The sequence below is a fragment of the Microtus oregoni genome, unplaced genomic scaffold (genome assembly GCF_018167655.1).
Source record: "Microtus oregoni isolate MIOR12 unplaced genomic scaffold, Mior012 000035F_ref0000213, whole genome shotgun sequence".
NCBI lineage: Eukaryota > Metazoa > Chordata > Mammalia > Rodentia > Cricetidae > Microtus > Microtus oregoni.
This window is the reverse complement of record NW_024543094.1, coordinates 25,377,746-25,401,449: the sequence shown is the minus strand read 5'-3', so window position 1 is coordinate 25,401,449 and position 23,704 is coordinate 25,377,746. Positions and strand designations below refer to the sequence as shown.

The 23,704-nt window shown below is 37.8% G+C and overlaps 1 protein-coding gene across 1 annotated transcript in view; it reads right to left on the bottom strand.

Moving 5' to 3' along the window:
* Positions 1–23,704, bottom strand: part of Malrd1 (MAM and LDL receptor class A domain containing 1) — a 616,720-nt gene that overhangs the window by 95,110 nt on the left and 497,906 nt on the right. The window contains exons 34-35 of the mRNA XM_041630809.1: positions 10,714–10,839; positions 2,128–2,194 (exon numbers count right to left, since the gene is read on the bottom strand). Coding sequence (XP_041486743.1) covers positions 2,128–2,194; positions 10,714–10,839 — 193 coding nt within the window. The remainder of the gene's footprint in view (positions 1–2,127; positions 2,195–10,713; positions 10,840–23,704) is intronic.

Below are 23,704 nucleotides of genomic sequence, written 5' to 3'. Positions count from 1 at the left end.
ACTTTGCTCCAACTATTTCCTTCCTGAAATTCCATCTGCCTTTCTGTTCTCTGTCATATCTTGTCCCCCACCTTTGAGCTTTGCATTTGAGAGAAATAAATTTAGTTCTTCTCCATCTGGATTTCAATTGCTAAAGTTTATTTAAGTACTTGAGGAGGTTGCCAAGAATGCAAAGCTTTTTGCTTGCTCAGCTGAGACTATCTAAAGGCAGGGAGCTTTCCAGCCCGACAGGGTTGGGAGGACAAGACTACGAATGGCCTTACTGTAAACAGTTGACATGAAATAACATCATCCACTTAGCTGATGTCTGATAAACATCATATGGCAGACTTCTCAGTTTCTTTGAGAGATCTTAGAGATCAATAATAAGCATCCCATCTCTGAATCAAACAACAGTTTATGATAAATTTCCACGCTAAATGAGGAAAAGTATAATCCTGAGATGTGAAATCAATTACATAATTGAATTGAGACCAAACTCTTTAAGAAACTCACTTGAAATTCAGTTTCATCAATGTTAATCTCTCTCTCTCTCTCTCTCTCTCTCTCTCTCTCTCTCTCACACACACACACACACACACACACACACACAGAGCAGGTTGGGAGGAGAATGTGTGCACAAGCTTCTGAGTGGGCTCACACATGCTACTGCATGCCTGTGGAGGCCAGAGGACTACTTCAGAGAGCCAATTCTTTCCTTTCACCATGTGGGTCCTAGGGTTCAGGTTCGAACTCAGGTTCTCAGTCCTAGGCTGCAAAGTACTCAAAATAGTACTCTCTGAGCTATCTCATTGCCTGGAGTATTATATTGTTTTTTATTTGTTTGTTTGTATGTTTTTAGAGCTTATATTGTTTTGTTCTTTGACAATTTCATACATGTATAATGTTTATCCTGATAATTATGATCACCCCACTAATCTCCCTCTCATTTTGTTATCCCACAACACACACACACACACACACACACACACACACACACACACACACTTTTCACATTCATGACTTTTGTTGCTGTTGTTATTTAGAAACCCAATGAGTTTAATCAGGATCATCTGTGTTACCATGGCTTTGAAACTACCCACTGAAGCCTGGTGGATCACTAATGGGTATCCAACTAAATGTCTCTAGAATCTCTCAGAAGCTAATAGCTGCAAAATGAAGGGTAGGGCCTTCTAACCTCCTCTGGGAAGATAAGCAAACTACCTAATCTAAGATATGAGTGCCAACTCAAAAGGATTTAAGAATTTAAATAGATAATAATCGGTATTTTCTGGGTATTTGTGTGTTTCATTATAATTCTAATATCAACCTTCAAAAGATTTTGCAGTTCTCTTCTAGATTAAAAAGCCATAAACAAAAATATAATGCAATATACATCACTTCATTTCGAGTTTATGAAACTTTTTTTCACAATTCCCTACAGTCTGAGAAAAAAATCAAGAATCTTTGATATGCAATATGAGTAATTCCCAGAAGAACTCACAAGGCCTATTTTTGTTTATTTTTGCTCTAAGTATGCAAATAGACTCCTATCTGTACTTTTAATCTTCTCACAAACATCCATTGAGAAGTCAGAAGATAGTCTTATTTATGAACTAATTCTATCCTTTATTTTTATGCACAAATATGGGATTTGAAATAAAAAAGAAAGAATGGAATTGCAGAAACTAGCTGTATATGAAATTGGAGAACTGTATCAGAAAAACATCATTTGAGCCAAGTGTAGCGGCTCACAGCAATAAATCTGGCCCTTGTAAGGCTGAGGCAGCAGAGAACAGCAAGTTCAAGATGAACTTGTTCTACAGAATGAGACTCAAAAACACAGAAATCTTTTAAAGCCATATAAACATAAAAGTGGTAATAATACACAGTTTTGCAATGCTGAATCCCACATGCTAGAAAATGTCAAAAGTGTACAACTACATCAAACATCTAATGTTTCTCGAAATATAGTCACTTTATTTTATCTTACACATACAGAAATTTGTATATTATTTTCATAATTCACAATTTTTACCTGGCTAATCATATATTGTTTTATGATTCTACTATCTCAAGCCTCAAGACCAATAAGTAAACTATGTGACTACAATGCTAAAAACAATGCAATAACAGTTAAGAACTCACCTACACACGGGACCAATATTCTCTACCACACACGTGCCACCATTTCTGCAATAATACACTGGACACTCTGAAAAAGAAGCATCATGAAGGAGACAGTTGATAATCAACATTTTATAAGTAAGGGGAATATATTTGTACTAGATATTGCATTAAACTTCATCTGAGGGTAACTGGCTTCTCGGTTACTAAAAGCAAAGAATTCTTCCGAGGCACACTTCTTGCTCCTAACTTAGCCAGTGGTTCCTGATGGTCTAGATGCTTCTTGCCCTTTATGTACCTGAATGACATACTAAAAGAGAAGATGTTTACCCCTAGATTAGGCGCAATCTATTTATATCTTAGATATCTACAGGGCTTGCTTTTTGAAATACTAGATGTTTGTGTTTACTGCATCATTTTTTGTGTGTGTCACAGAAGTCACTGAATGATGGCAGATTAGCATGCGTAGGTGGTCATGCGCTCCTGTGCATATGTATGACCTGCCTTTTTGTCTGTTACAGATACTGGCACAGTTCATCTGGTCCCACTTAGCCAGGCACTACAATTTCATTGCAAGTGCCACTCCCTAGTTCACCTTTAGAATGGACATTTATTTTCAAAGATGGTCTGCTTACAGGTTAAATATTTCAAAGCAGTTAAGCCATATATTTTCACATACTCTCTACTGCAGAAGCACTTTGTGCCTTTGGCTCTCTGTGCTAGACGTATTGATCCCGCATCTAATTGATGCACCATGGCTGGCCAATGTTTCTGATCCCCAAAGTTCCCATCTGTCTTTAACACAGCCATTTTTTTTCAGGATTCTATACTACCCTGCTTGAGCTATTGTAGCTGTAATACTTTATGGAAACCTCTATCACTTTTAAGTTTAATACAATGATACAAGGTTTTTACTGGCCACCTATGAAATGTCTGACTTTGACCTAGGCCCTGAGAATGTGATCAGTAACAGTACTGGCAACTTGACACTCTTGGTGAGGCTTTTGTTACTGGAACCAGCTCTCTGAATTGGAATTTCAGATCAACTAAGCAGCTGTGTAATATTGCAGGAGGTTGTTAATTTCTCTGTGTGTTTCCTCTCTAGTAAACATAAGTTAAAACAGAACCCTTCTCAGGTTGTGTTGAGGGTATTTGAGGAAACCTCATGATAACTTCATAAAGATATGCAGGTATGGCACCTGCTGTCATTAATATCCCAAGCTTAAGGAGGGGGCAACAGAGTAGTGAGGCATCAAAACACTGTACAAGACAATGCAGCATCTGAGATGGGCACCGATAATTGAGAGGGATAACAATGATGGGACCTTAGGTTAATCAGGACATACTCTGTGCATCATACTTGGCGCCCACTTATGTTGACAATCACGTGCTTGTGTGAAGGTAAACATAGAGACTGCTAGACATGCAAAATGGATTCAGTGTGTTTCAATAATGGGGACTGGGGAGTTCACCATGGTTGAATTTGTGATAATTTAAGAGTCAGAGATATAGGAGTCTATATTCAAAGCCTATAGACTTATGGAAGCTAGGACTTTAAGAGGGAGCCTGGGAGCCTTCGTGCTTAGAAGGAGAACAGACTGGCTGCAGTCTGTCCAGTAAAGAGGAAAATCCAGTTAAGAGTCCTTTGTGAAGAAATGGTTGCCGCCTAAAGGAAGGGGCTAGGGCTGAGACAGAGGGGTGAGAGCTCTACACATTTATTAGCAATTATGATTCCGAAGTTTAAATAATTTCATGATTATTTGGAAGAGTAGAGAATGATGTTTCAGGTTCTGACTGGGCCATTAACATGCTGGTGGCTTCATTCACATAGCTGAATGACTGATGGGGAAGGAAAATTGAAAGGTGATTCTGTGTTGGGTTGGTTAAGGGGCATGCAAAGAGATGATTCTCCATGGCACTGAACTCTGCAGCTCTGAGCCATATGAAATAAGGCTTAGACTCACGAATTTGAATGTGGAGCTTTTTTTTATGGCCATTGGTATTTTGCCAAAAAGGCATGCCAATAAGAGTTACCCAAGTTTAATGTAGAGAGAGTGTATGTGTCAGGGAAAGAGGGAGAATTAACTTTTACTTGGGAAGAGAAAGGATTATTTATGAAGAAAAATAAAGAAATAGAAATTTCATGCAGACACTGTGGATTAACGTAGATCACTGGGGGACAATTGGTTTGAGGAAGATTGTCCAGATAGTCATTGAACATTCCCAAAGCATTAGGAAAGAAGTCAGAAGTTTGGGGGGAGGGGTGTCTGAAAATACCATGTGTTTAGTATCTAGTGTCAAGTGTCATTTTGGGTTTCCAGAGCTCTCAACAATTTGCTTTCCCAGTAGTGCCTTTCCCATCTTGGCTCCCCTCACCTAGTTTTATTTAACTATATAGAGGCTGCAGAATGGACAAGGAAAGTAAAAAGTCGCCTTTCCTTCTGTGATGCGCCTCCTTGAACTGAATAGAAAGAAAATTTCCTCCAAAAACAAGAAACCAGATGTTCTGGTAAAAAAGCCCAGCAATCAGCAGGGCACAAATAGACACAAACATATCCTGCTTATTTCTCCTAAGTACAATTTGAGTCTCTTAAGTAATGATTTTTTTCTAGCGCAAAAAGTGAAACCAAATAAACAACCAAAACCAAAACATCAGCCAAGTGTGATGTTGTCAGGCATCACAACCCACAGGGGAACCATTGCCCACCTCCTTCTGGAGTCATGCATGTTCACTACGATCACAATGAATAAAGCAGCCTTGCTGCTCATCAGCATGATACTATATGAACCTGGTCTATGCTTCTTTATCATAGCCGATGGACTGATGGGGAGAGAACAAGGATGCTGAGTAGAGCATAAGGTCAAGTGTTCTTCCACAGTATCATCTTCCATGGCTTCTTTGTTGTTGAACTTGTTTGCTTGAAATATTGTCTTTAACTGGCCTTGAACTCACGAAACCAGGTACCCACTTGTCTGCTTCCCCAGGACTTAGATGAGAAGGTATCAGCATGGCAGGTTTTCAATTTTTATTTTATTTACTTATTTTTGTGTGGTTTCTGGGAGTCAACCTTTTCTCTTTGAGCTTTGAAAAAAAGTATTTTATAGATTGAGTTTGCTTTTTAGCTTCAATGCTGGTGTTTTTCTCAGAGTGTAGTTTTTTTTTTCTGTGAAGGTTTTATAAATTCATAACAGATCATTAAACTGAAATACAGGCTATTTTCATTTTTAATCTTCTCAAAGCAATTTCGAGCACTAAATGAAATGGTAAAGGGGATGGATATGGTTTGTTAGGAATGAAGAAGACCATTATTTCTAGTACATAATAGAAGAATCCATGAGAATATATTACAATGCTCACAAGACCCCTTGTTCTTTGGTTACAGTGACCTCTCACTGGCCTAACCCTTTGGCCTTGGTGATTATGTTCCTGTGTCTGGAGGCCAACACAACTCACTGATACAACATTCGTGGGAGAGTTTATATTTAATCCCATTGTGGTGTATTACTTTTGACAAAGAAAGGCATGCACACAAGCACGGACACATTCTTAAATATGTAACAAGGTATCTATTTTTTCTCTGAATAAAATAGAGGCTTGAATGTGTTATCTGCTGCACTAAATTTTTCTGGAAAGATAAATAACTACACAAACTCTGATTTTAGCTCTGTGTTACCTGGGATCAGGCACTTATGACCTGTATGTAGTTGGGATTTTAAGTGCATATTTTTCATCTAAAATATCTATCATTGATATGTCTGTCTATCATTTATCATCTATCTATCTATCTATCTATCTATCTATCTATCATCTTTCTATGGAGCTATTTGATATAAATATACATATATATATGAGAATTGGAAAGATAAAAGTATAATTTTATCATTTCTACACTAGTGAGTTGTACATGTAAGGTATTAAATAATTTGTTTGTACTTATCACTGTATTTATGGAGGAGTTTTTGAATGGCCAGGAAACTAAACTCCATCTCCATCACTGTACATCTCCAGCTTTTCCTCATCCCTTCTCCCATTGTTATAAACACCATCACCTGTAGAGACACTTCGTTTGTGCTTTAACAAATAAAGCTTGCCTGAAGATCAGAGTGCAGAGCTAAACCACTGAGACCAGGGAATGGTGGCTCACTCCTTTAATCCTAGTACTAAGGAGGTGGAGACAGGAGAGATATATCTGGACAGAGAAGGAATATAAGGTGGAAGGAGACAGGAACTCATTGCAGCCTGGGGTTTGGTGAAGACAGATGGAGTTTGGAGTGGCATTCTGAGGACATGCTCACCCCTTCTTCAGCCTGAGTGTTGGTAGAGGTAAAAGGACTCTCTAGTGGCTGGCCTCTTTGTTTCTCTGATCTTCAGCATTAATCCCTATATCTGATTCTGGGATTTTTATTATTAAGACCAACTAAAATCTGTGCTGCAATCACCAGTATCTGAAGACTTGCTGTGAGACAAGTACAGTCTAAACCGTTTGCCATATGTTGTTTTCTTAGTCCTCAGAACAGTGTGTGGAAACGGAAGCTCTGTGGGATTAACCAAATTTATTTGAGTTGTTAGCAAAGAAACAAATAAATTCTAAGCAAATCTTGCTCATCCAACTCAAAGAGCTTCTTGCCTAAAAATGTCAAATATTTTCTTATTTAGTTCAGTTCCAATATGTGGTGTCTATACACTGTAAAGATAAGAAACAAATGTACAATATCCACGTATGGTTTAAAGAAATGTGTGAATTCTAGAACTTATGTAGCAAGTCAAGACCTCAGTGATGGATACTCTTTCATAAAGATACAAGGTGTGTGTGTGTGTGTGTGTGTGTGTGTGTGTGTGTGTAGTACAGGTGCTTGTTTCTGTGTATATGATTTTGAAGAAGCCACATACTCAGGAGATACCGTACATATTGGATTTTAGCTGAGCTATTTCACAGAGACCTAAGTCTCACCATAATTAGCTAAAATATTTGGTGAGCTAGTCCCAGAGAAATGTCTGTTTATGTTTTCCAGCTCTAAAATTATGAGCATGCACCATCATGTCAGGATGGATCGATATCTATCTAGCTATCTATCTATCTATCTATCTATCTATCTATCTATCTATCTGTCTATCTATCTATCTTCTATTCATTTTTGTTTTGTCTTGTTTTTTGAGACAGGGTTTCTCTATGTTACCATCCTAGCTGTCCTAGAACTTGTTCTGTAGACCAGGCTAGCATCAAACTCACAGAGATCCTCCTGCCTCTGCCTCCCGAGTGCTGGGATTAAAGGCATGTGCCACCACTGCTGGGCTGCTTGGATTTATTTTTACACTGGTGCTGTGGATCTGAATCAGGCTCTAATACTTTTAAAAAACACCGTACTTGTCTCTGGAGCCACATTTTTCTATATTTTGAAGCCCCTTTGCAAGGGCTATAGGAGGAACTATTATGTCTCAGAAACTTAAAGTAGCTCCCAGATCCTTGCTGGGAATTTTTAGTTCTTTGGTTTTGTTTAAAACAATCTGAAACTTTATGAAGCTATGTCATTATCATATATTACATATGATATTATATTTTTGATATATTATCCTACAATTTTATATTTTCATGCCATTTTCTAATTCTTTATGCAATGGAATATCACCATAATTATAGTATTACTTTATCATAAATTTTCCAAACTGCTACCACTGTACATAATTAGAAATATCACTTCCAGTTTAATTTCAGTTGGAGGAAACTTGATAATTTTTTTCTGTTGCATAAGCAATCAAAACCTGAAAAAGCTAAGGCCTCCTGATGAGACTCAGGAACTGACAAAATTCATTGAAATATTCTCACTGTGCCTGAGTCTGATGTTCTTAATGATTAACTTAAACCCTGAGGTGTGTAAAGACAGATGCTCACCCTCTGCTGTGAGGCCACTATGGGGAGTACTGACCACTGCAAGGATAGATCTCCAAAAACCTATCAGGCCGACCTTAATAGAAGTGCCAATTGAAATAGCAGAGATGTGTGGCATACATTGGCAAATGTGTATTGTGGGTCTGTTTTAAAGGCATTCTTTAAAACACAGGTGTTGAGCATATGTCCTTGTGGTATGATTGAACATCCTTTGGGTATATACCCAAAAGTGGAATTTCTGGGTCTTGTGAAAGGTTGTTTCCTAATTTTCTGAGAAATCGCCATACTGATATCCAAAGGGCTGTACCAGCTTACACTCCCACCAGCAATGCAGGAGTGTTCCCTTTACTCTACATCCTCTACAGCATAAGTTCTCATCAGTGTTTTTGATCTTGGCCATTCTTACAGGTGTAAGATGAAATGTCAGAATTGTTTTCATTGACATTTCTCTGATGGCTAAGGATGTTGAGCATTTCCTTAAGTGTCTTTCAGCCATTTTAGATTCATCTGAGGAGAGTTCTCTGTATAGGTCTGTACTCCATTTTTTATTGGATTATTTGTTCTTTTGATGACCAATTTGTTGAGTTCTTTGTATATTTTGGAGATCAGTCCTCTGTCTGATGTGGGGTTGGTGAAGATCTTTTTTTCCATTCTGTAGGCTGCCATTTTGTCTTGTTGCCCATGTCTTTTATTTTATAGAAGCTTTTCAGTTTCACAAAGTCCCATTTATTAATTGTTTCGTTCTGTATCTGTTCTACTGGGGTTATATTTAGGAAGATAGCAACCTTGTTTGTCATAGCCAGAACCTAAAAACAACCTATATGCCCCTTGATTGAAGAATGGATAAGGAAAATATGATACATTTACACAATGGAGTACTACACAGCAGAAAAAATTAATGACATCTTGAAATTTGCAGGCAAATGGATGGAGCTGGAAAATATCATATTGAGTGAGGTAACCCAGACCCAGAAAAACAAATATTATATGTACTCACTCATAAGTAGTCTTTAAACATAAAGCAAAGAAAATCAGCCTACAAATCACAATCCCAGAGAACCTAGACCACAATGAGGACCCTAAGAGAGACATATATGGATCTAATCTACATGAGAAATAGAAAAAGACAAGATCTCCTGAGTAAATTGAGAGCATATGGACCATGGGAGAGGGTTGAAGGGGAGGGAAGAGGAAGGGAGGAAGCAGAGAAAAATGTAGAGCTCAATAAAATCAGTAAAAAAGAAAAACAAAATGGATAACCAAAAAAATCCACAAGTGTTAACTTTATATTTAATAGAGGAACCCAAAGTATAAAAATGTAAATAGAGAGCACAAAATATGGATTTCATTTGTGACAAGGGTTTCACTAGCTTTAGTGTCACTTTAAGCCAGTAGCTATGTCAATGTGACCTGCAGTTCGTGAGTGGACTGTAAATGACGGGTACTTGACTGAAATCAATGGGGTGTCTATCACCCAGTTTGAGTGGCAAGTCTTCCAATTCTCTGACTTTATTTTTAATGGTACACCATGTCAGTGCAGGCAATAAATCATAGCACAGTTTGATTTGTGCTCATAGAAGGATGTCTTAAAGAAAATCTTATCTTCACATGAACATAAGCAAACTGTCAAGAGTTTCAAATAACAGAACTGTATTATTACCTTACTATTATTCTCTTTATTCATTTTTCATTACTAAGTCTAATTTTAGCTCAGACTGGACTCTAAATCACAATTTTCCTACCCCAGCTCCTGAGTTATGAGTTCTGAACCTCTATATGTCTCTACCCCAAGCTTCTTTCTTACGCACTTTCAACAAACTAACGGCCCTTCCCTTGGGGTTACTTATCTTTAGGGTCTAAGATGCTTACACCACATACTTCATAATTCCATGAACCGGTTGTAGTTCACAAAAAGCTCATTTACCTACTTCTGGTTTTGATGAGTATAATACCAAATGAATAAATCATGAGATCTGGGCCCATATGCAAATATATAGTCCAATAATCTACAAAAGCATTGTTTTTTAAAGACATAAAATATATTCTTGCCTACAATTGATATGAAATATTTCCAACTTATTAAGAAATATGATCAAATATATATTTTATTACTGATTCATATATTCATTTAATTTTAACAGAATCATATTGCTTCTAGATCTCTATTACTTTATACATACCCTACATGAAATAATAATTTGATCACATAGGAGAGAAGATAAAAATAGCCTATACCATGGGATTTTATAAGTTTTAGGAATTTTTAGAGCAGTTTTTATACACACAGGACAACTGTTGTATATTATCAGCACTTATGCTGTATGAATGCTCCAAGGTCATAAAACTGTTTCAGAAAAATAAAAAATGCTTCAAAAGAAACCTAAGAGTTAATTACTTATAGAAAAATATATTATTAAATTATGTGATACTCTCATCAAAAAGTAGAAAAATGCATGTAGTTTCATAAAGATTATGCAGTACTATTCCTGTAGGCATTGAACACCTGAACCATCTGCCTGTTTTCTAGTATTCATTATTTAGTGGACACTTTATGTAATAATAAAGAGTCCATTACTCTTTTAAAAACTTAACAAACCTAGGATTTCAATAATTTTCATGCCTCCAATCTATTATTATTTAGAAAATCCACTTTTAATATTTTATCTCCTAAAGATTTAGTTAATAGTTCATATTGAAAGTTCAAAAGAAAATGGAGTACCTGAGCAGCTGGACTCATCGAGTTGGAAGTGATCACAGTGGGCTATACCATCACAGCGCTGGTGAGCTGGGACACAGATGCCTGATGAGTTGCACATCAAAGCTCCATTGGGGCAGCTCTGATTGGCTGAACAGAAAACAGTGCTGGTTGTTAAGATGAGAAGTGGTAGCAAGTACATCTGGTTTTGAATGAGTTTCTAATAATGAAATGATTGCTGCCTTACCCTTTATTTTTCATATTTTATTTTAGAAAACAGTTCCTCTATATTTTTTTTCTTTATTCTGGGCAGAGAAATATCTCAACAGTTATAAAAGCTCTAGCTTCTCTTCCAGAGGACCCAGGTTTGATTCCCAGCACCTTTATGGCAGTTCAAACTGTCTGTAACTCCAACTTTAGGGATCTGATACTCTCGTCTAGCCTCTGGAGACACAGCATGCAGGTGACACACAGATATACTTGCAGCCAGAGCACACATGCACATAAAAAAATAATTTTTAAAAAGTCTTTATTCTTGAAATTTTCTTACATATATAAAGTGAAGTATAATTACATTCTATCCATACTTCTGATCCACTTCCACCATATCACATTTGATATATGCCCCTCCCATCTTCAAGTCTTTTTAAAAACCCACTAGCTTCAAAGCTACAGAGAAACCCTATCCTGAAAACAAAAACAAAAACAAAGCAGAACAATAAAACCCCAGTTAGTCTGCCTTAGTGCTTCCCCTTTGGGAGTGGGGCTTCTTCTGGAGGATGAGAATCCTCTCAGAGAGTGATTTTCCCTCTCCCAGTAATGATCATCTATCAATAGTTCTCAGTAATGGGAGGGGCCTAGAGATCATCTGCCCTATCTGTGCCACGTTATTGACCAGCTTGATCTTCTACTGGTATTGTACAGGTAATCACAGCTGCTGTGAGGCCATGAGTACATCACACATGTCATGAGAAAACTTTTCTTTTTAAATACATTTTAAATTAACCTATAATTTTCAGAAAAAGTAGAAAACATTGATGAAATAATTTCTCAAATATTGTCAGGGACTCAATTTTATGTTCCCCCACAACTGATGCTGAGGTCTTAATACATAACAGGACCTTGTTTCTAGTTAGAGACTTAAATAAAGGACATTACAGCTAAGTGAAACCATCAGGGTAAGACCCTAATCAAATGCTACTAATGTCCTTATGAGGAGAAAAGAGGAGTGAGAGGGGGAGAGGAAGGGAGAGAGAGAAAGCAAGAGCAGGGATGGAAGATGGAGAGAGAGGTTGGGGGTGGGGAGAAGAAAGATAAGATTAGGGTTTGCATGATCAGAGTTAAGGTCCTGTCTTCTGGATTCTGCCAGAGGTGATAAATACTAAAATCTCTTTGGATCTTCAATTTCCAAAAAGAAATTTAAAAACTGTGAGTGGTCACTGTGTATATACATTCAACTATTACTTGAAACACAGTTAGTAAAGCTCATAGAGAGAAATTGGTGTTCAACCTCAAGGTCAGCAAAGCAAAATAGTCAGTCACTGGCTCTTACTTTGACTCACCTTTTTGTCTAAATAAAAATAGGTTATAACTAATATAAGAAAACTATGTAAGCCAACATGTATAGCCATGAAAAGAGCATAATAAATGCAGGCTGCATTGAAAAGAGTAGGTGCTCAATAACTGCATGTGTCCCTGTGCTGATTGCCCTGAAGGTGTAGCTCCAGCCCATTCCCACCTGGCTTGCAGAGACTTCCCTCCAGTATCATTACTCATCACTGTATACCAGAACTCGGTCCCTTAGAGGCCTCCTCTATCATGGGAAGCCCCCCTCACCTCCCCACCCCACACCCTGCAAGAATCAGAGTTGACCTGCTGGGCCATGGGCTAAGACCTGATATGGGAAGTGACTTCCATAGTAGATAATTGAGAGAGACATCTGTGACCGGACCCTTAGAAGGCCATGAGCCCATCTAGGAAGCTAGGAGTCTTCATAGGTACCAGCTCCCCACTCACCGCCCCACCTCCCCGGAAAATAGCCTTGGCACACTGTAGAGCCAAGAAGCAGCCATTCCTCAGATCTTATGGGGTTGCTACTCTTCCAGAGATCACATAATGCTGTCTAGGTACAGGTGATGCATGGTTAATAAAAACTCAGGGAGAGAAATTGGGATTCAGCTTGAAGATCAGAAAAAGCAAAGGAGCCAGCCATTGGCTCTTGCCTTGACCTCTGTCTGACATTGCAATCCTACCTCCAGGAATCTCAGAATGAGACTATATCTGAGAGCTGTCTCCTTCTGTTTTATAGTACTCCCTAGTTCTAGAACTAAAGGTGTGCACCACTGGGATTAAAGGCATGTACTGCCCAGTTTCTATGGTAAGCTATTTAGCTAGTAGGATTAATGGTGTGTGTTGCCATTACCTGGTTTGTAAGGCTGATCAGTGGGGCTGCTTTACTCTCAGATCCTCAGGCAAGCTTTATTTATTATAACACAATTGAAATGCCACTACGTTTAAGTTTAGTAAAATATAGTATGCAAAATTCATGTGGCTCTACTGGATTATTGCAGCATAATGGAAACAGAGGGCTTCCTTGTTGTGGTTTCTAAGGAGAGGTTGACCCAACTTTAGAGCATAAGGATAGGTTAGAGGTGCTATGCTCACAGAATTCTAGATTGTCATGAAAATAATGTGTTTGTTGAACCTTGTCAGAACACTCTGCAGTGTGAACAGCAGAGTTTCCTTCCTTTCTCAGAGAGAACATTTCCTGGGGGTGAGAGAGCAGGACTCTAAGAGACAATCACTTTGAGAAACAACTAAAATGTCACAGAAAGATCAGACATGTCTTTCAAAACACTGGCATTGAAATGGAATGTAGGATTCATGGATAGGGTTATTTGTTTTTAGTGCTTAGCATAAGTTTAAGTGTTGCAAGAATAAAGGCTCTGAGGTCTTTACAATTTTAGATAGGAATGCCAACAGCAGTTGATATTTGAAGGTCTTGTACACTAACAAAACCAAACTTTCTAGCTATCAGAGTGCTTCCATGGATTTATGGAGAGATCAATATTTAAAAATAATTCATATGAAGAGCTACCCTACCAATGAAATATAACTTTTTCATAAACTGAAATGGTATATATTTTATCAAGAATGATTTTCCCTCAAAAACTAATGGGAAAAACAAATACGATTAATCTATATGGTAAGAGGGTCTTGCTGTGAGGCCTAGGCTACCCTAGAAATTATGGTCCTGCTGCCTTAGACTCTTTAATACTGGGATTATAGGGACATTCCACCTTGTCTAGCTTACATGACTTTAATTACACAGCAGGATAAAACAAAAGTAGGACTCTCTATTTCAGGAAGCTTTTGTGATTCCAGCATTTGTTCCATCAGTCAGTATTTACTAGCCTCCTTCCAAAATAGGTCGTCTGCTGATACTGTTTGCCGTGACTGTAAAGTGACCAGGACCTGTTTCTCAGAGAAATGGCATGCACAAGAAGGCTATGAAAGTTAGTATCAGTGGGACTGGCCAGAGACTGGGAGTTTACAGAAGTTACCTGAAGCTGGAGTTCAAGAATACATTAAGTAAAGGTCTCAGGGAGAGGGAGAGAGAGTGGTGGGCAGATGAATGGGAGAGAATGACAAGTCTACTACAGCATGGTGGGATAACTAGGGATGAAAATGATTATTTTAGAATAACTACTAGCAGAGTGTAAATGTTCTCAGTCTACATATCTCAAGTGATAGATTTGACAAATAACCTGAACTGATCTTTGCATGCTGTGTACATGTGCTGAAATGTTACACTATATATAGTCTATAAATAGATATGGACACTATGTAACAACTGAAATATATGTGTGTATGTATGTATATATACATGGGGGATGGTGTTTGAATAAGCAAAGATGATCATTCTGATAAACTCATGCTTTCTGTTCAGTGTGTTGAATTTATGCTGATCCTCTCCATTAGCCAAACTCAGCCATACACTGGGCTGCAAGTTAAAGAAGTTTGTTGTATATGTTAGACAGAAACTTGAGAAGCAGATGGGTGCATAGGGAGTTGACCTATTTCTCACTAGTAGCTGATGTGTCCCTTGAAAGTTAGTGACACTTTTGGTGATGTAAAATGAGTAACTTTCCTGAGATCATCCATTATCAATATATTTTTTTATAATTGGCTACTATGTATGTCAGTTATGATGTCAGTATTACTAGTACTTGGCAATGGCAGTGTGAATTACATACAGTATAAAATAGTTAGCTCTTATGATAGTCATCATTGGTATAGTCTACGTTAAGATAATGGTAACTAAATCCATTTATAGATGTCTGAGAAGATTGTATGAAAAAATATGGCTAAGTACATAATGCCCTCTTAATAAATTATTATTCTTTCAGCATTAACTAATTTTAAAGTTTCACTGAACATTAAACTGTTAAGACATTTCATAAGAGTTCTTGGTCGATTTAATTCAAGGACAGAATGCGCATCTCTACTGTCAGAGCTAGATCTGAAGATACACTGAGACTTGTAGTTTTCATTCTAATTGACCATGTGTAACTTTGCTGGTAAAATTGCTGAGCTCCGTGACACAACAGGGGAGTTACATATATAAATTCACAGCAATTCAAACACATGAACAAGACCTGTGTAAACTCAAGCTAGAAAAAATCACAGCATAGAGAGAGGGAGTAAGCCTGAATCCCACCACAACTGGCATTTGATAGCATCTCAGAGAGGGAGAATCAGTTTTCTTTAATGATACATCCCCTGGTGGGTCAGCCACACTCCAAGGAAAAGAACGTCTCTGAGATGACTTGTGAAATACATACTGCACTTTCTGGGCTGTAGGTGGAGGGTGATAAAGAAGAAAACTCAAAGTTGTGTAGGGAGAGGAGAAAGTGGTTATGGGAGGAGTGGTGGAAGTTAGTAAACATGTTCAAAATAGACTGTATGAAATTCTGAAAGAGTTAATAAGCTATTGTTAAAAAGAGAGATACTGAGTTCCTCTACTATGCCCCCTCCTCTTTTCCTTCTACCAGCCCATTCTTCTGAACCCCAGAATCCCATAAACTAATGCACATTCTGAAGTGTACACTCCTCCGCTGAGCTATGCTCTCAGTCCCTTACTCCTGTTCTTCTACAACAATTATACTTTCAAAAAATTGTTCTCATGAACCATTTATGTTTGTTTTTAAAATAGTATCTACCAAGTGAATGAGTTTATAGATGCAAAATGATTTATGTTACTTAGGATTACTTTAGTAAGAGAAAATGGCAATCTCTAAGATAATTATAGATTGGAATAAATATGCCCATAGATGTTAAAGCATGATGTTTGAAAAGGAGTATGGCAAAAGACAGATTCTTCTCATGAGACATGTAGAAACCCAATTTTCTATAAACTTTATAGCCTTATTTGGACTGATTTTGGAGTATTTCTTCATTGCCTAAGTATTTATACTGGCGGTTATAGAAAACTCAATAATTTATGTCATTTCCTATATTCTATACATATCCCTTGCTTTATGAATTCTGATAAATAGTAACTGCATTTGTTTTTTGTTGTCTACTTCTAAAAAGGTATTTGTGAATATTCATTAACTATAATGTGACAGCATATAAAATCCATAGAAACTGGAATAAGTATGCTTATAAACACTGTCTGCATGTATTTATACATACAGATAAAGATGCAGACACTTTTACATATACTCATTATTTATAAACATCTCTGCCTTTTAAAGGAGGAAGAAATTACTGTATTTTCTGTTTTAATTAATTTGCAGTAAAATGTAGTTACCATTGTATATGATATAATGATTAACTTGTTGGAACACTCTTTCCATCTCTCTCGTGGGTGTTTCGTTATCCATCTCTACGTATGGTTCAAGCCTTGAAAATTTTTGGCTCATATCAACTATCCTTTAACTTATAGTAATTGACTGTCTGTCTAAAGATTTTAGGTCCGCTCAGCAAAAGGTTTGTTTTGTAAATTAAAATTTTAAAACATGTTTTAAGATATGCTTACATGGAAAGAATAATGTTTTGTTTTGTTTTGTTTTGAGACAGTCTTTCTACACAGCTCAATCTGGCCATGGACTCACCACCTCTTGTCACTCCTTCATAAGGAAGCTTCCTATTTTTAAGCATGGATTATGTTCCGGAAAGCTTTCTATGTCAATACTGCCTTGGATGCATATTCCAGATGCTGATGTGGCAACTACATTTTGTCATACATGCCCTTTGTTGTTATTTGGAGCTGTAGTGTTACTATTTTCTTCAGTTGCGCTCTCTCATCTAAAACAACTTCTTCCCTCTGCTCTTTACTGTAAGTGCTAAGTAGAGCATCTCACGTTTACTGGAAACTCAATAACAGATATTGGTGTGAACTGATATTGCAGCACCTTAGGAAGGATTGGTTGAAATGAAATACTGCTTCACTTTTTCAGAGCCAGCAATTCAGTCAATTGAGATACATATACTTAAAAACCCCATTTTTCAGGTCCAACTTCATATTAAAATTTAATAAAAGAATCTCAAAAGTAAATTAGATTAAACACCTCAGATAATTCTTCTTTGTTGATTGTACTTCCAGAAGGGGACATTATGTGATACATCAACGAAATCTTTTCAAGTGCCATTTGACCTTTATTCCTGGATCACAAAAATTAACAATTTAATTTGTATAGACTGTGAGTTAATTATCTTTATTCTAGTGCAAGGAATTTCCCACTCTAATCTTTTGTAAAGTTTTAACAGAAGGGTTTGACTAAGGTGTTCCAAAAGATAACGTGTACACCTGCATTAATTAAATCAGATAAAAATGAAACTGTTTTTTGTAGAACTAAATTACATTTTAAAAAGCTCTAAATGACCTATACTGCCTTAGATCCATCTGTTTAGGATCCTTAAAACTCAGAGGAGCAGGGAGAGATGGAAATGTAGATTGATATCACTTCTAATTGATTTTTTGGACTACTGTGCAAGCTTTCTAGCAAAATGGTGCCATAGGTCCTAGTTTCACATATACTAAACACTCCAGACATGGAACATTACATGGAACTGAAAAGAAGAACCAACAAAAAGACTCACAGAAAAGATCAGTATGGACACCAGCAAAGACCTGCATTGAAATAGGGACAGAAAATAGAGATAGAACTAAACAGCCACAAACTGCCGGTTTCCATGTCCTAGAAGCAAGAAGCAGCCTGAAACCAGGGTTTCCTCTTCAGCTGTCACTCATAAAGCCATCCTAAATCAAAGCGCACTGGTTATGAGAAAGCGATGCTCGTGAGAAATTTTAAAAAGGGAAGTAAGAACACCAGAACTAGTTTTGATGCTGACTACTGTTTTTCCTAATGTACACCAAATACAGAATTGAATTAATCCAGAGCTACGTACCAGGGAGTAGACTACTTTCCAGAACCATTGGGTTTATTTGTAGTTTGGTCTACTTCCATTGGCTTTCTCCAGGGCACCACAACCTATGTTTAAGCTCATCGTTCTCTTTTGTTGCTCTCCTTTGATTCTGTGGGTTAAAATTTATCTCGCTTGCATCTTGACTTTTTTATGGAAAGGCACTTGGAGTACAGAAGGTTGGAGATTACCTAGACTTCTTAACAGCATTAGATAAAAGTCCCATGTGAAAGACACTCTCCATAATAGAAACACAAAGCAAGACCACTATGAGGACAAGATGTTGAAAGTAAAATAGGACTGTACCTTGTCAAAATATCTGTGGTCTTTGAAACCTCCACAACCTCCATCTTTATACTTGGTCATTTTGTGTTTGCTTTTGTATATAAACACTGAGCAGACTACTTCTTCTGGTTTTTAGTTTCTATGGGGGCATCTGTGCCATGCAAAACTTCTTACATCTGCTAACCTATTTTACAGTCTAATTCTTTTTTTTTTCCATTTTTTTTATTGAGAAAAGGAAGAAAAAAAAAAACAAGTTTCCACCTCCTCCCAGCCTCCAATTTCCCTCCCCCTCCTCCCACCCTCTCCCCCTCCTCCCATCCTTCTCCCCCTCCTCCCACTCCTCTCCCCCTCCCTCTCCAGTCCAAAGAGCAGTCAGGGTTCCCTGCCCTGTGGTAAGTCCTAGGTCCTCCCCCCTCCGTCCATATCTAGGAAGGTGAACATCCAAACTGGCTAGGCTCCCACAAAGCCAGCACATTGCGTAGGATCAAAACCCCGTGCCATTGTCCTTGGCTTCTCATCAGCCCTCATTGTTCGCCATGTTCAGAGAGTCCAGTTTTAACCCATGCCTTTTCAGTCACAGTCCAGCTGGCCTTGGTGAGGGCTGGAGAGATGGCTCAGTGGTTAAGAGCATTGCCTACTCTTCCAAAGGTCCTGAGTTCAATTCCCAGTCAACCACATGGTGGCTCACAACCATCTGTAAAGAGGTCTGGCGCCCTCTTCTGGCCTTCAGGCATACACACAGAATATTGTATACATACAGAATACAGTCTAATTCTTAAAGCTAGTTGGATCTTAAGAGGACAGAAGTGAGGGTTTTCCACCCCTACCACCATGTCTTCACAGAAGTTTTCAATGTTTGTTTTGTTAAAACAATTTTTAAGCTATCATACAAAGTAATGGATACTTAGAATACTCTTTTAAATAATCTATATTCATGTGTGTCTGTGGCTCTGTGCACTTGTGAACGCAGATGACCATCGTGGCCATAAGAGGGCATCTGGAATTAGAGGACATTGTGAGCTGCCCCAGGTGTGTGCCAGGAACCAAACTCAGGTTCTGTGTAAGAGTATTATACTCCCTTACCTGCTAGGCCATATCTCTAGTCCGAGGCCTGGACTTCATTATAACATTTTTTTTTTTTTGTTATTGATTGTTCCCTTCTCTCATTCCCTCCTCTTGCCTCACTCTTTGTTATTAGGCCCCTTCAAGCCCACCCCAACAACACTCCTTCTGCTTTCATGTAACCAATGATTGTTTTTATTTATTGCTTGTTTATTTACACTTCAAGTGTTCCTTTAGATTTTATATCGCTCTATTTTTATTATTTTCTCAACCATACTTGCAACATCAGTTATCATATGCTGATGCCAAGAATCCTTCTTTGTCTGTGTTTCTCTTTTAATTTCTGTGTATACATTTCCAAACACATTCTGAACATTTGTTTTCATTTTCCATAAACACGGCATCTAAAATGAAGTCATGATCTTCCCAGAAAACCTCCTGTGTCCCCTATTTTCATAGCTGTCACCGTGGTACATGAGCTGCCTTGATGCCCAAATAGGGAACTTCAGCCATTCTGAATCTCTTTCTTTTCTTCCTCTCATAGTAACATCATAAATCATTCATAATCTTTATCATACACCACATTTTAATCCATCTCTGACTATTGAAACTGTGACATCTAACCACTCTCTCTCCCTTAAGCCTGGTCAATACTGATCTACATTGATCAAACACTCTTACACAGCCCTGGCATAGCTCGTAACACCACACTGAGAAGTGCCTCATGCTCTGTAACACATGTTACATCCTACCCTATCAAACAGTATTACATTCCTCTACTTATTGATCTTCTTCTTCAATATAGCTTGCATCTACACCCTGAGAAAAGTACATCTGTCTGCATCAGTGATGCCTGTCTTAGTTAGGGTTACTGTTGATGAAACACCATGATGAAAAGTAACTTGGGGAGGAAAGGTTTATGTCACTCACAGTTCCACATAAGAGTTTGTCATCCAAAGCAGTGAAGACAGGAACTCAAACAGGGCAGGAACCTGGAGATAGGAGCTGATGTAGGATATGAAAGGGTGCTTCTTATTGACTTGTTTCCTATAACTTCCTTAGCCTGCTTTGTTATAGAACCTAGGACTACCAGCCCAGGGATAGCACCACGCACAATGTACCAGGCCCTCCCCCACCAATTGCTAATTAAGAAAGGTTTGCCTACTGCCTGGTCCTAGAAAATTTTTTTAATTGACGTTCTCTCCTCTCAGATTACTTTAGCTTCTGTTAAGTTGACATAAAACTAACCATCACAATGCCTAGCACAAGATGTAGTGTCAATGAGTGTTCTATTGAAGGTATGTGAATAAATGTTTGAACTATAATTTAAATAATAACATTACAAGTGAATAGCAAAACCTAGAAGTAAAGTATAATGCCTTGAAATATTTGGTGAACTCATTAATCACTCCTGTGTTTGTCATTGCAGCATTTTATTCTTCACTCCTAATGTGGATTCCCTTTGGGAACAGAACTTCATATAAGGAAATACCCGCATGCTGTTTCCAATGAATACTTAAAATCTTAAGGACACAGCAGTCTTCTAAGCTTCTCTTTAACTAGTATTCTACCTTAAGTTAAATGTCCTATGACATCAGATGACTGTATTGAATATAATATTGTTTCTCTTAGTCAAACTATATTAGAGCTCTGATAGAAACAGCAATAAACAATTTGGCAATGTTTATTTGGAATCTTCTTCCTTTGCCTACTTCAGCAATAACACAGTGTTATGAAACCTGCCTTCTTTTTAATCACACAGAGTAAAACAAGGGAGAAACAGGAAACAGAATAACCAACCCTCAAGTCTAAGGCAGAAAAACAGTTTTACTAATGAGAGTCTAAAAACTTTATTTCCAGAGACTGTTTTCCACCTTTTCATTTATTTTACTCCCTTCCCAATAATCACATTTCTGGATTTCTAGTTGATTACCAAACCCCCTTTCTTCATTCCTTGGTTCCTTCATATGACTCTATTCCAAAATGAATTTTCTTCATGTAAAAACTATGATCCGCTCTTATGTTTTAAAAATTTAAAAATATTATGTAGAAATAAAATAAAGAACCAAGCAAAAAAAAATAGGTAGGATATTAGTGGCTTTTGAACCTTACCATGACTGGCTAATCACCTTTAACTGTAAGCAATTATTTCTTAACATTTTCCCCCTTTCTCTCCAAAAGAGAGTATATAAAGCAAAGATGGAGAATATTGAGATCAGAGTTTGGGGTTTATATACCCTAGCTCAAATTCTTCTAGTCTGGTAGGTTAGGTATTATTGACTTTGCTATATGGATGAGGAAATGGCATTGGCAACACTAAAATATCTCCTTGGTATTCTGTATCCTTAGTATTTAACATAATATACCCTTTTATATTGAAAATATTTTTTCATACAATGTTTCTGATCATGGTTTCTCCTTCATCAACTCTTCCTAGATCTTCTTCACCTTCTCATCAACACAACTATAGGACTTACTCTCTTTTATTGGAGAAAACAAGCAGACAAATCAGAATTATTAAAAAAAAAGAAATTGCAAGAAATGCACACGTATATGAACAACCAAAAACAAAAAGCATGAAAACACAAAATATTAAACCATGATAATCAAATAAAAAGCCATCAAGATAAAACAAAGCATTATGAGGTGAAAAATCTACAAATCCCATTGAGTTCATGTTGTTTTAGCCATCTATTACTTGTCATTGGACATACCATTCCATGTGGCTAATACAGCCAGTGAGAATTCACTAAAGAAAGCTAATTTTTCCTTTGCAAGCAGTTAGAGATAGTACAGATGTTAGGTATAGAGTATGGGACTTGGGAGAGAGACAGTCTCCTAAGGGGAAGTATAATACAGATGTTAGGTATAGAGTATGGGACTTGGGAGAGAGACAATCTCCTAAGGGGAAGTATAATACAGATGTTAGGTATAGAGTATGGGACTTGGGAGAGAGACAGTCTCCTAAGGGGAAGTATAATACAGATGTTAGGTATAGAGTATGGGACTTGGGAGAGAGACAGTCTCCTAAGGGGAAGTATAATACAGATGTTAGGTATAGAGTATGGGACTTGGGAGAGAGACAGTCTCCTAAGGGGAAGTATAATACAGATGTAAGGTATAGAGTATGGGACTTGGGAGAGAGACAGTCTCCTAAGGGGAAGTATAATACAGATGTTAGGTATAGAGTATGGGACTTGGGAGAGAGACAGTCTCCTAAGGGGAATATAATACAGATGTTAGGTATAGAGTATGGGACTTGGGAGAGAGACAGTCTCCTAAGGGGAATATAATACAGATGTTAGGTATAGAGTATGGGACTTGGGAGAGAGACAGTCTCCTAAGGGGAAGTATAATACAGATGTTAGGTATAGAGTATGGGACTTGGGAGAGAGACAGTCTCCTAAGGGGAATATAATACAGATGTTAGGTATAGAGTATGGGACTTGGGAGAGAGACAGTCTCCTAAGGGGAAGTATAATACAGATGTTAGGTATAGAGTATGGGACTTGGGAGAGAGACAGTCTCCTAAGGGGAAGTATAATACAGATGTTAGGTATAGAGTATGGGACTTGGGAGAGAGACAGTCTCCTAAGGGGAATATAATACAGATGTTAGGTATAGAGTATGGGACTTGGGAGAGAGACAGTCTCCTAAGGGGAAGTATAATACAGATGTTAGGTATAGAGTATGGGACTTGGGAGAGAGACAGTCTCCTAAGGGGAATATAATACAGATGTTAGGTATAGAGTATGGGACTTGGGAGAGAGACAGTCTCCTAAGGGGAAGTATAATACAGATGTTAGGTATAGAGTATGGGACTTGGGAGAGAGACAGTCTCCTAAGGGGAAGTATAATACAGATGTTAGGTGTAGAGTATGGGACTTGGGAGAGAGACAGTCTCCTAAGGGGAATATAATACAGATGTTAGGTATAGAGTATGGGACTTGGGAGAGAGACAGTCTCCTAAGGGGAATATAATACAGATGTTAGGTATAGAGTATGGGACTTGGGAGAGAGACAGTCTCCTAAGGGGAAGTATAATACAGATGTTAGGTGTAGAGTATGGGACTTGGGAGAGAGACAGTCTCCTAAGGGGAATATAATACAGATGTTAGGTATAGAGTATGGGACTTGGGAGAGAGACAGTCTCCTAAGGGGAAGTATAATACAGATGTTAGGTATAGAGTATGGGACTTGGGAGAGAGACAGTCTCCTAAGGGGAATATAATACAGA